We start from the raw sequence: 14015 nt of genomic DNA, 5'->3' as shown, positions 1-14015 counted from the left end.
ATCATCAACATCCTGGGGTCACCATTGACGAAAAACTTAACTGGACCAACCACATAAATACTGTGGCAACAAGAGGAGGTCAGAGGCTGGGTATTCTACGGCGAGTGTCTCACCTCCTGACTCCCCAAAGCCTTTCCACCATCTACAAGGCACAAGTCAGGAGTGTGATGGAATACTCCTCACTTGCCTGGATGAGTACAACTCCAACGACACTCCAGAAGCTCGACACCATCCAGGATAAAGCAGTCCACTTGATTGGCACCCCATCCACCATTAAACATTCACTCCCTCCACCACCTGCATACCATGGCTGTCGTGTGTACCATCTACAAGATGTACTGCAGCAACTCATCAAGGCTTCTTCAGCAGCAACTCCCAAACCCGCGAACTACCACCTAAAAGGACAATGGCAGCAGGCGCATGGAAACACCATCCTGACTTGGAAGTATATTACTGCTCCTTCATTGTCATTGGGTCAAATTCCTGGAACTCCCTGTTAACAGCACTGTGGGAGGATCGTCACCACTTGGACTGCAGCAGTTCAAGAAGGCAGCTCACCACCAACTTCTCAAGGGCAATTAGGAATGTGCAATAAATGCCGGCCTTACCAGAGATGCCCACATCCCATGAACGAATATTTTTTTTTTAAAATTAGGCATTACAAACACATTTGTGGAGACCGGGCTTATGATATGCTGCAGGTATATCATCCATCATCAGAGGCAGTCCCTCGGAATCGAGGAAGACTTGCTTCCACTCTTTACATGAGTTCTAAGGTGGCTATACAGTCCAATACGAGAACCACAGGTGGGACAAATAGTCATTGAGGGAAGGAGTGGGTGGGACTGATTGCCGCACACTCTTTCCGTTGCCTGCGCTTGATTTCTGCATGCTCTCGGCGATGAGACTCGAGGTGCTCAGCACACACCCGGATATGCTTCCTCCAGTTAAGACGGTCATTGGCCAGGGTCTCCCAGGTGTCCATAGGGATGTTGCACTTTATCAGGGAGGCTTTGAAGGTGTCCTTGTAACGTTTCCGCTGCCCACCTTTGGCTCGTTTGCCGTGAAGGAGTTCCGCGTAGAGCGCTTGCTTTGGGAGTCTCGTGTCTGGCATGCGAACTATGTGGCCTGCCCAGTGCTTCGATGCTGGGGATGTTGGCCTGGTCGAGGATGCTAATGTTGGTGCGTCTGTTCTCCCAGGGGATCGGTAGGATCTGCAGAGGCCACATGTGTTGGAGTAACTCTCAGCTGGATGTACCACAGAGTAAATCATTGCCTTAGTTAAACTGGAAATTTTAAGTTTAAATATCTGCAGGGAAGGATCAGAAATAGTTAAATGCAAAATAATTTGAAACCTTGTGCTTCTGCTGATCATGTGACATTAATTTCACGACACCACAATGCAACACTGAAATGGTATTTCTTTTCAAAATCTCCACCGAGACCTCTCTACAGTGTTATTGGTCATGTGGACACCATTGGCATCTTCAAGTGTGTAACAATGTTACTCAGGCTCCAGCATAAAATAAAATGTCCTGGTTGGCAGTTTTGGCAATGGAGGTGTGAAGGGTCTAATTGAGGTTAAAGGAGATAACTAAGCAAGAACTTGAACAGATGAAGGAGGACAAAGAATGAAGCCACTGGCAGCAAAGGATGGGACCTGCTACTTAGACTGGAGACCAACAAGAAACTGTCTTTGAACAACTGAAACAAATATGAGATTTTCATTACCTCGTTGCAGTGCTAGAAATCAAGGTGCGGTGATTCAGTTACTGCACAGGGAGGATTGCAGACTGTGAGCAGTAAGGGATGTCATTTTAACAGTGAAAGTATTCTATTGTACAATTTATAAAATAAAAAAAGTACATTTCTGACAAACTTCATAATTTTATGGTTCATAAATGAAGGTTTTGTGGAATTAAGCATACCCCAATATATACATTTAAACTGCTAGCTTAGAAGTATTAATATCAGGAGAAAGGTTAACAATTCTAAACTAAAATAAGCAGTATGGCAATGTATAGGAACTACAACCCAATGTAGGAACATGCAAACTGCAAAAATAACAGGGTACATAACAGAAACACTAATTTAGTAAAATGCTAATTGTGCACACTGTATGGTACCCATTATTAGATTTAATTATTTTTTGTGCCAATTTTCTCTCTGCTTTAACCTAAGCTGCTGTCACTATGCAAAGTTGCACAGGCTCCAGCAGCCCTCCGATACCTTACCCAAGTGGTCATTCTCCATATGTGTGGCTAGACGGTAATGTTGACCGTATATTCGGCTGTGATGATATCATGTGGGCCAGATCCAGCCTTCACACAATACCAATGCATGTGTGTTTTCTAGCAGATGTCTACATTGAAGCCATTGGTGTACCACAAGATAGGGGCAAAAGTGTGGAAAATGGATTTCAATATCGGCAACTGTGAGGTCATCCACTTTGGACCTAAAAAGGATAGAACAGAGTACTATACTTTCTAAATGGTGAAAAGTTAGAAACAGTGGCGGTCCAAAGAGACTTGTGGGTTCAGATATATAGATTGAAATGTCATGAACAGGCACCGAGAATAACCACCAAGACTAACAAAATGCTGGCCTTTATATCTAGAGGACTAGAATATAAGGGGCAGAAGTTATGCTACCGCTGTAGAAAGCCCTGCTTAGACCACACCTGGAGTACTGCGAGCAATTCTGGGCACCACACCTTAGGAGGGAGTGCAGCGTAGATTTACCAGAATGATACCTGTACTCCAAGGGTTAAATTACAAGATACATAAGTTTCAAGATATTGGGCTCAATTTTCCCCAGTGATTTGTACCGGTTTTTTGGAGCAGGCTTTTTTTTGGCCTACGTTAATAAAAAACAGTTTCCCCAATCAATTTGCACCAGCATAACTCAGTTAGTTACGATTTTTTTAGGTTAGTTTTTTTTCAGCCAAAGGAGGCGTAACCTGCCACCCTCGCCAATTCTGGCCATTTAAGCAAGCTTGGCCAGCCGAGAGTTACTCCAGCCTCTGCAGAAAAACCTTCCAGAGAGTTAAAGGAAATCGGAGAGAGAGAGGAAGGGACTGGGACGCCATTTTTTGGGATGTCGGGAGGGGAAGTGGACCAGCAAGTAAGTTGCTGCAGTATATTTTAATGTGCTTTTAAACTGATGCAATGTGTTTAATATGTTGCGAACTGGCTGTATGTTTCACTTTGCAGCCTCAGCTCGCATTGTGTCCCTAGTTACCATGGCAGCCTGATCTTTTTGGCGCAGATCTAGGCTCCACCCCCAAAACTAAAGGACCAGTTAGGCCACGCCAAAATGAAGAAATACAATGGGAAACTTAGAACTTTTTTTTTGGTGTACATAGGCCCCCAAAAAATGCCAAAAAAAGCTTTGGGGAATATTGAGCCCATTAAGAAGAATAGATAGGCTAGATAGAAACTATTTCTGCTGGTTGGAGAGTCTATGACTAGGGGCCTAGTCTGAAAATGAGAGCCAGACCTTAGAGGAGTGAAATTAGGAATACTTCTACACACAAAAGGTGGTAGAAGTTTGTAGCTCTCTTCCACAAACAGCAAATGATGCTAGATCAATTGGTAATTTGCAATCGGAGATTGATAGATTTCTGTTAACCAAAGGTACTAAGGGATATGGAGCAAAGGGCATATGTAGTTTAGTCGCAGATCAGCCATGATCTCATTGAGTGGCGGAACAGGCTCGAGGGTTAAATGGCCTACCCCTGTTCCTTTGTTCCTATGATAATTTTAAATTCCCATTTTCAAATTCCTCTATGGTTTCACTCCTCCCTATCTGTAATCTCCTCCAGCACTACAACCCTGAGAACTATACATTCCTCCTATTCTGGCCATTTGTGCATCTTCGACTTCCTTCACCCCACCATTGGTAGCTGTGCTATCAGCCATCTGCGCCCCAATTTCTGGAATTCCCTTCCCAAACTTCTTCACCTTGCCACCCCTTCTACTTTAAGAAGCTCCTTAAAACCTACCTCTTTGATCAACCTTTCGGCCACCTGTCTTAATGTCTCCTGCTTTGGCTCAGTGTCGATTTTTGTCTGATTACACTCCTTTGGAGCGTCTTGGGTTGTTTTATTGCATTAAAGATGCTATATAAATGCAACTTCTTGTTGTTGAGGTATTGGACAAGGACAGCCTGGCTCATTTTCTTCTTTTATCCAGGAGCACCAAGGCCAATTGTAGCATTCCTGCCATTACAGAGACAGAAATCAGCTAACCCAGCACAGATTGGGCACTGAACCTGGTGCTTTTGGCTTAGTGCTGCAATGAACAATGCCTATATCTATCAGCGCTTTAGGGGGCCATCATTTTATTTTTAAATCACTGATTGTGCTGTGCCAATTAAAGCAACTCAAATCTCACTAAATTGAATTTTGTATTTGGAGGACTTGGCATTGTTGACTGGGTCAGACTATAAAACCATACTGGTCCTCTCAGGTGCTTTAGTGGCTTGTAAATATGTTGGAGTAACAAATGAAATAATGGCTGTTGAAAATGCTTCAGAGTTTAGATGTCAAAAAACAAATACACAAAGCGCATCAACAGCAAATTATATGGAGGAGACCCAAGTGAAGAGAACGAGAAGTGCAAGAAATACATTAATGTCGTGCCTTTTATGAACTCATGACGTCCCACGGTGCTTCACAGCCAATGAAATACTTTTGAAGTGCAGTCACTATTGCATTGTAGGGAATCAGGAGCTGCCTGCAGCAGAGTGACTTGAGGGAAAAAAACTCAGGATACACTTTTGAGAGGGTATATAGAAAACAATGTTTACATTTTTGGGAACAGTTTTAACTTATGAAAGTTTGTGATTTTATTAGTTAAATACATTGTAATTTAAATAGCAAGAACTCTGGAGAATTATTTTCATTCACATTAGTGGCACCGACTCGCGAAGATTTTTGTTTGTTTTTATTAGCGGCAGCAGAGATTAAACTAGAATACAAGAATGAGTGCGCTAAATGTAATTCAAAATATTTAAGGCAACAAAAAATAAATTGTTCTCATACTTGGAACAAATTATCTATCCTAGTCATTGTTAATATAGTGTGGGAAATGGTATGCAAAGTACAGAACATTCCTAATACTGTATTAGTAAGTACATAGCTGGTTATGTTAGTTTGTAAACACATTTACTTTGGTTTAGAACTTATACCAACTACATATAATACTGGCCAATTGCTAAATCATTTGTCTATGGCCATTTTAAATCAATGAACACCAACTCAATATAATCACAAACCATCACACTCAATGCATTTCACACAAAAAGTAAGTAGGAAGCTAAAATGTCATGCTGTCTCTGGGTGAAAGCCGACAGTGAATGGACTAGCAATGGTATAATTCAACCCAGCGCCATCCGTGCCCTCAGCACATGTGCTATTCCACACCACTCCAGCCTCCAATTCACAGCTTGCCCAACTCTGGGATGTTGCTGTAGTTGGTGCCCATAAAAGGGAGGGAGTGCGAAAGTGTCCCGTACAAAAAGAAGAAAAAAAAAGTTTTACGGTTGCAAAAGCACATCTCTACTTGGACTATGGCAGTGGCCACCCCTGTACTGCAGTGAAGTCTCCGGAGCCTTGCATACTGACAAGGACCAATCTATGCCTGGGTAGTTTGACATGTCTGATTTCCATATTTGATTGGATATGCATTTATTTGGGACCGATAGCCAAACCATTTTAAACATACACTGACCAGTGTATCCAAGAGAACTAAGATAATGGGTGACCAATAATGGATGACTAAGAGAAGATAATGGGTGACCGATAGTGGATGAGCAGAGGTGAGAGGCCTATAACATCACAAACTAGATGATAATTTGAAGTACTACAACCAAGTAATTGAAAATTTGTAATATTTCATGCTTTCTTATATCTTAAGGTAAAGCTGAAAAAGATTATTCAATGCTCCAAGGCAGAGAGTACGATAAATGGAAAATGTTTCTGCGCAATTTATTTTAACTGGTCAAATCGGATGGTTGCTTTGCTAAAATGGTTCAGTACTAGCAGGTTGTTTTTTCCTACAATTTTTTTAAATTATTCATTGGACGTAGTAATCGCTGGCAAGGCCAGCATTTATTGCCCATCCCAAATTGTCCTAGAGAAGGTGTTCGTGAGCTGCCTTCTTGAATCGCTGCAGTCCATGAGGTGAAGGTTCTCACATGTTGTTAGGGAGGGAGTTCCAGGATTTTGACCCAGCGACGAAGAAGCAATAGTGATATATTTCTAAGTCACAATGGTGTGTGACTTGTAGGGGAACTTGCAGGTGGTGATGTTCCTATGTACCTGCTGCCCTCGTCCTTCTAGGTGATGGTTTGGGAGGTGCTATCGAAGAAGCTTGGTGAGTTACTACAGTGCATCTTGTAGATGGTATACACTGCAGCCACAGTACGCCTGTGGAGGAGGGAGTGAATGTTTAAGGTGGTGGATGGGGTGTCAATCAAGCAGGCTGCTTTGTCCTGGATGTTGTCGAGCTTCTGGAGTATTGTTGGAGCTGTACTCATCCAGGCAGGTGGAGAGTATTCCATCACACTCCAGGCTGGTGCCCTGTACATGGTGGAAAGGCTTTGAGGAATCAGGTGGTGAATCACTCCTCACAGAATACCCAGCCTCTGATCTGCTCTTGTAGCCACAGTATTTATTTTGCTGGTCCAGTTCAATTTCTGGTCAATGGTGACCCCCAGGATGTTGATGGTGGGGAATTCGGCAATGATAATCCCGTTGAATGTCAAGGGACAGTGGCTTGACACACTCTTGCCTGGCATTTGTGGGGGGAAAATGTTACTTGCCATTTATCAGCCCAAGCCCAAATGTTGTTCAGGTCTTGCTGCATACTGACATAGAGTGCTTCAGTTTGAGGAGTTGTGAATGGAACTGAACAATATACACTCATTAGCGAACATCCTCACTTCTGACCTTATGGAGGGCGGGTCATTGATGAAGCAGCTGAAGATGGTTGGGCCTTGGACACTGCCCTGAGGAACTCCTGCAGTGATGTCTTGGGGCTAAGATAATTGGCCTCCCAACAACCACAACCATTTTCCTTTGTGCTAGGTATGAGTCCAGCCAGTGCATAGTTTTTCCCCTAATTCCCATTGACTTCAATTTTACAAGGGTGCTTTGGTAGCACACTTGGTCCAATGCAGCCTTAATGTCGAGAGCAGTCATTCTTACCGCACCTCTGGAAGTCAGCTCTTTTGTCCATGTTTGGACCAAGGCTGTAATGAGGTCTGGAGCCGAGTGGTCCTGGCAGAACCCAAACTGAGCATCGGTGAGTAGATTATTGTTGAGTAAGTGCCATTTGATAGCACTGTCAACAACACTTTCCATCAGTTTGCTGATGACAGAGTAGACTGATGGGGCTGTAATTGGCTGGATTGGATTTGTCCTGCTTTTTATGGACAAGACATACCTGAGCAATTTTCCACTTTGTCGGGTTGATGGCAGTGCTGTAGTTGTACTGGAACAGCTTGGCAAGAGGCGTGCGCTACTTCTGGAGCACAAGTCTTCAGCACAACAGCTGGGATTTTGCCAGAGCCCATAGCCTTTGCTATATCCAGTGCGCTCAGCCATTTGTTGATATCATGTAGAGTGAATCGGATTGGCTGAATATTGGCTTCTGTGGTGGTGGGGGCCAAGATGGATCATCCCCTTGGCACTTCTGGTTGAAGGAGGTTGCAAATGCTTCAGCCTTGCCTTTTGCACTCATGTGCTGGGCTCCGCCTTCATTAAGGATGGGGATGGTCATGGAGCCGCCTCCTCTAGTTAGTTGTTTAATTGTCCACATCCATTCACAACTGGATGTGGCAGGACTGATCTGATCCATTGACTGTGGGATCACTTAGCAGGCGGCTTCTGCTTTTTAGCATTCAAGTAGTCCTATGTTGCAGCTTCACCAGGGCGCACCTCATTTTTAGGTATGCCTGGTACTGCTCCTGGCATGTTCTTCTACACTTCTCATTGAACCAGGGTTGATCCCTTGGTTTGAAGATAATGGAGAGTGAGGGATATGCCAGGCCATGAGATTGCAGAATGTGATGGTATACAATTCTGCTGTTTCTGGTGGCCCACATGGGACACTGAATAAATTTAAGACAGAAATAGATAGTTTCTTAAATGATAAGGGGATAAGGGGTGATGGGGAGCGGGCGGGGAAGTGGAGCTGAGTCCATGATCAGATCAGCCATGATCTTAGTGAATGGCAGAGCAGGCACGAGGGGCCATATGGTCTACTCCTGTTCCTATTTCTTATGTTCATTACCTCTGGGACTCCTCCCCCACAATCTATCCTTGACTCTCTTCTCTTCCTCATCTACATACTGCCACTTGACAACATCATATGCAGACATCAGCTTCCACATTTACAGTGATAGCACCCAGCTCTATCTCCCACAACCTCTCAAGCCTTCCACCATCTCTGCTGTCAAACTGCTTATCCAACATGCAGTCTTGGGTGAGCCACAATTTTCTCCAGGTAAATAATACGAAGACCAAAGCTATCATCTTTGACCCTTGTCACAAACTCCATAGCCTTGCCGCTGATTTCATCCCCTTCCCCAGCCATCTTCTCAGACTGAACCAGCCTGTTCACAACTTGAGCGTCTTATTTGACCCGGAGCTGAACTTCCTATCGCATAGCCTCTCCATCACAAAGCCTGCCAATTCAAAAGCTCCATAACATCGCTCATCTCTACACCTGCATCAGCTCATCTGCCACTGAAACCCTCATCTATGTCTTTGTCACCCCCAGACTCGACTATTCCAATGATCTGCTGGCTGAGTTCCCATTCTCTATGTTCTGTAAACTTCAGCTCATCCAAAACACTGCTGCTCAGACCCTATCCTGCACCAGATTCAGCTCATCCATCATCTGTGTTCACTGACCTATACTTCTTTACGATCCTAACTAGGTCTCCAATTTAAAACTCTCATCCTCACATTCAAATCCCTTCATGGCATCACCTCTTTTCCCAAACCTCCGCTAGGACTATAACCCTCTCACCACCCCACCAACCCCCATAATTTTCAGTTGGTCTACCTCAGGCCTCTTACATAGAAACATAGAAAATAGTTGGACTAGGCCATTCGGCCCTTCGAGCCTGCATCACCATTCAATAAGATCATGGCTGATCATTCACCTCAGTATCCCTTTCCTGCTTTCTCTCCATACCCCTTGATCCCTTTAGCCATAAGGGTCATATCTAACTCCCTCTTGAATACATCCAATGAACTGGTATCAACAACTCTCTGCGGTAGGGAATTACACAGGTTAACAACTCTGAGTGAAGAAGTTTCTCCTCATCTCAGTCCTAAATGGCTTACCCCTTATCCTTAGACTATGTCCCCTGGTTCTGGACTTCCCCAACATCGGGAACATTCTTCCTGCATCTAACCTGTCCTGTCCCGTCAGAATTTTATATGTTTCTAGGAGATCCCCTCTCATCCTTCTAAACTCCAGTGAATAAAGGCCCAGTCGATCCAGTCTCTCCTCATTGATTCCCGGGAATCAGTCTGGTGAACCTTTGCTGCACTCCCTCAAAAGCAAGAATGTCCTTCCTCAGATTAGGAGACCAAAACTGAACACAATATTCCAGGTGAGGCCTCACTAAGGCCCTGTACAACTGCAGTAAGATCTCCCTGCTCCTATATTCAAATCCCCTAGCTATGAAGGCCAACATACCATTTGCCTTCTTCACCACCTGTGTACCTGCATGCCAATTTTCAATGACTGATGAACCATGACACCCAAGTCTCATTGCATCTCCCTTTTCCTAATCTGCCACCATTCAGATAATATTCTGCCTTTGTGTTTTTGCCACCAAAGTGGATAACCTCACATTTACCCACATTATACTGCATCTGCCACGAGTTTGCCCACTCACCTAACCTGTCGAAGTCACCCTGCAGCCTTTTGGCGTCCTCCTCACAGCTCACACCGCCACCCAGAGTGTCATCTGCAAACTTGGAGATATTACACTCAATTCCCTCATCCAAATCATTAATGTATATTATGGAAAGCTGGGGTCCTAGCACTGAGCCCTGCGGCACCCCACTAGTCACTGCCTGCCATTCTGAAAAGGACCAGTTTATCCTGTCTGCCAACAAGTTCTCTATCCACGTCAATACATTACCCCAAATACCATGTACTTTGATTTTGCACACCAATCTCTTGCGTGGGACCTTGTCAAAAGCCTTTTGAAAGTCCCCTCTCTTCATCTCACCATTGGAGACCATGTTTTCAACTGCATTGCCGGCCACATTCTCGAATTCTCTCCCTAAACCTCTCCACTTCTCTTTTCCTTTAAAACCCTCCTTAAAATACATCTCTTTGATTAAGGTTCTTGTCACCCCTCCATTATCTTTTTTGGATCGGCATCCCTTTTTTAAAATCTGATAATGCTTCTGTGAAGCACCTTGGAATGTTTTTCTCCGTTAAAGGCGCTGTACAAATTCAATTTCTTCTTGCTACTGCTTCTGGACAGCGCAAGGACAGGATCAGCCTAACCTATAACACACTTAAACAACCAAACTCATCTGTTTGGGCAAAGAACGAGAGGACGGCACCTTTAGAACCATACACCAGTACGAGTCATCACCTTCAAGAGAGGAAGGGAGAACGGTGGATGGCAAAAATATTTAATTTAAATCTTAATATGGTGCTCTGCTCCAATTTATAGTCATCTATGCATTAAAAATATGAATTATCCAATTTGATTAAACAAAGTAAGTAACAAAAGTTGGAATTTGGTGCTAAAAAACTGAATAATCAGATAATTTGAATTAAGCAACTTTGAATTGAGACTAGATTGTACTTTCAATGTGGCTAGATGGAGTAAATTGTGACGGTAGGTTTCCACCATGCTGTAGAATGGCCCTATTTGCTCGATAGCATGCACTCCAAGAAAAAGGCATGATACGATCATTTTTCAAGTGGGGCATGACAATGTTTCTAATCCCGTCTCCCTCCTTCTCTCCTCCTTTCCTGAAAACATCGACTCCTTGTTGGGTGTAGGTCCAGGAGTCAGAACCCTGACTACTCTACCCTCCTTAATTCTGGACTCCTGAAGTCAACTGTAGGATCAGTGGAGGTCAGCTAATTCTGGGACACAGTGGTGGGCAAACCAGGGACCTCTCTGGCCTGTATGGCTCAGCTGTTCATTTATACTTGCTGAGCCCTCAAGGGAGCCAATCCCGACCTTTGTTATCAAATGATTTTACTTTTGTTTTGAAACCAGTAGTTCTGCATTTGACAAATCTACAGAGCGAACAACATATTGATCACTGGGTCAGATTAAGTGCAAATTAAACCAATCTTGTTTATTCAGAATCAGAGGGGGGAGGGGGGCAAGTCAACCCACATTAAATCTTGATACACAGCGTAAGCAAGACACTTGCTATAGCTGTATCTTAAGCACAATGCGTCATTATTTACTGTTGTGACATACTTGTGATGCCTTTCAGGATACGCAAGACGTTTTCAGTTTGGATTCTCGAGGTAAATACAGAACAACCTATGTTCTGAATCAGCTCTGGGCTGAGAGCAGTATATTCAGACAAAGTACAACTACGGACACCAGAAATCAGTGTGTAGGGGAACTACTAAACTGTCACTTGTAAATTATCTTTGTGAAGAGGTTATGGATGTGAACACGTTAAATGGAAGGCTGAAGAATTGACCGGGCAAGACAGTTGCTAAAGAAATAATAACTGAAATCAAAACATGTTAAAAACACATTTGAACTAGTGCTGAATGGTCATTAACTAACAAAACATTGCATAATTAATTTAATGGCTACTCAAGGTTTGAAGGAATTGTTCATTTTAGGAACTATAAAAAAAATCTGATAAATTCTAAACATTCTTAAGTTTATGCAAACAACCTCCAAACCCTAATTCGGTTTCCTGCTGTTACAAATTATGCGTATTTCAAATTTTTTAAAAAAGATTGTTTGGTTTCACCAGTGAGATGATCTCTGAAGACAATTAACTAGTCTCCTCTCCCAAAGGGGTAGAGCAGACCAAGCCACAGATCTCTCTTCCAGATTACTGCTAGTACTGCTCTGTGTCAGTGTACAATGAATGGCACGTGGCAGACAGACACTGCTGTTAATGACTTCTCTTGGAGATGTAACATGCTGCACCTTGCGTGGAATTCCACCCAGCAGCCTACCCAAGAAATGTGGAAACACTTTACAGGTTGTAGCAAGCAGCCCAGGAGCAAAACCCATAACTATCTAGTTGGAAACTGAACGCTCTTACCACTTATATGCTGTCCAGTTATTGTAAATTTAATTTAAGTGACACCATCTTCAGTGATCTTTCCTGATCAATTACAGCTGGAAACAGAATGATCATTTACCATAAAAAGTTGCGCCTGTAATTTCTGCGGTCTCGAGGAGTCCGTATTCCATGTGTATGTTGAGTGTGTGAGGTTGCAACCCCTCTTCCAATGTCTGATGGGGCTGCTCCTCAAATTCTGGTTGCACTTCAGTCCCACATTCCTGATCTTTGGGCACCCTGTGCGGAGGGGAGCGGGCAGATCGGAAGGCCTCCTCGTAGGACAGCTCCTGGGCATGACCAAGGGGGCCCATCACCCGGTCCAGGCAGCGGGCGGTTGAGGGGGTCATTCAGCCTGACTGCCTGCATCTCTTCCGCGGTTACATCCGAGCCAGGGTATCCCTGGAGATGGAGCACGCGGTGTTCACCGGTACACTCGCAGCCTTCCGCGAGGTGGGTGCCTGAGGCACTGGAGTGCATCATCACCCCCGGCAACCAAATTTTAATTTGAACCATGTCTAAAGTTTAATTTGTTTGGAAGTTTGTCGGTTTTAGTACCCCCCCTTTAAGCCAGAAGGCACTTGTATAATGTGTTTTGGTGCCCTAAAAAAAAAAGAAAAAGTTGGCTTGCCAATGACTACGGTAAACATAAAGTAGTTTCTATTTTTCGTTGTTCCTCGCTATTCCTCTTTATTATCAACAGGTACCTCTCTCCTCTAGCTAGGTAGGTTAGGATGGTTTTGGCTATAGATGCCTTCAAAGCCTTTGCAAATACCTCCCCCAACAGGAAATGATGTTTGCTTCTTCAGGACTATTCCTCTCTCCATCTCCTAAATTCAGAAGGAGTGACTTTTACCTACTGCACGTTCCATCAAGTGCCCCAGTCAAGATGCAGCAAGATCTCCCAATGAGGGACATTGAATCTGAACAGCAGCCAAGCCTAGAAACCCACACGTTGGCACATCAAACGTTAGTTAATCTCTGCCACTGGGCCACCCTCTTTGCCAATAGCAATTTAATATTGGGCTATGTCTAGAAAAATAACATGCAACACATTTTTTTATAACACAAAAACAAATTATATCCTGGTAGCACACACACGCGTGTGTCTATCCTACCTCCAGCCCCAAACCAGCTGGAATAGCTCTTTCAAGAGCCACCAAAAGTTACTGAATGCTCCGGTCATTCGCGCTCGGCGCCCGACCTCCTTTTCCACATCCCCTATATGAAAGTTATTGTTCACCCCGTGCCTTTTACCTGCTGGTCGGGATGTTCCTGTCGCTGTGGCCATGGTCCCGTGCCCTATGGCTGGGGTGTTGCCGGGGCTCGGACAGCCGGGCTGATGCTGCAGCTGGAGGCCGCCCGCCCCCGGCTGGTTGCAGTAAGGCGAGATCGTGGTGTTGCCGTTGAGTCCTGATCTGGATCTCGATCGCGTCCGAGGAGGTTCGAGCAGAGGATGCGGAGGGAACCTGCCCACACCGCCAGCGCCCCTGTCCCACGGTTCCAGCCGCACGAACACCTCCGAGCCCGGGTTCCCCAGCGCCTGTCCCCCGCCGCCTCTGCCTCCTCCCGCTTCTTGGTTGCTCGGGAGCCGTTGCTGCTCGGCGGATGTCCCTTGGTCGCGGCCGGCGCCGCTGCTGCCGTCTTTCGGCGAAGGAGGCGGCGGTCCGGCCCGCAGCCTGGGATAGAGGCAGGGCTCCTG

The 14015-nt window shown here is 44.6% G+C and overlaps 1 protein-coding gene across 2 annotated transcripts in view; it reads right to left on the bottom strand.

The window, feature by feature from the left end:
• Nucleotides 1-14015, bottom strand: part of LOC139264340 (E3 ubiquitin-protein ligase RNF38) — a 302131-nt gene that overhangs the window by 288068 nt on the left and 48 nt on the right. For both annotated transcript variants that reach the window (XM_070880630.1, XM_070880638.1), the window contains exon 1: nt 13571-14015. This exon is cut by the window's right edge and continues 48 nt beyond it. In XM_070880630.1, coding sequence (XP_070736731.1) covers nt 13571-14015 — 445 coding nt within the window. The remainder of the gene's footprint in view (nt 1-13570) is intronic.

The sequence above is a fragment of the Pristiophorus japonicus genome, chromosome 1 (genome assembly GCF_044704955.1).
Source record: "Pristiophorus japonicus isolate sPriJap1 chromosome 1, sPriJap1.hap1, whole genome shotgun sequence".
Classification (NCBI taxonomy): Eukaryota; Metazoa; Chordata; class Chondrichthyes; family Pristiophoridae; genus Pristiophorus; species Pristiophorus japonicus.
Note: the sequence above shows the minus strand (reverse complement) of the source record. Positions and strands in the feature narration are given on the sequence as shown.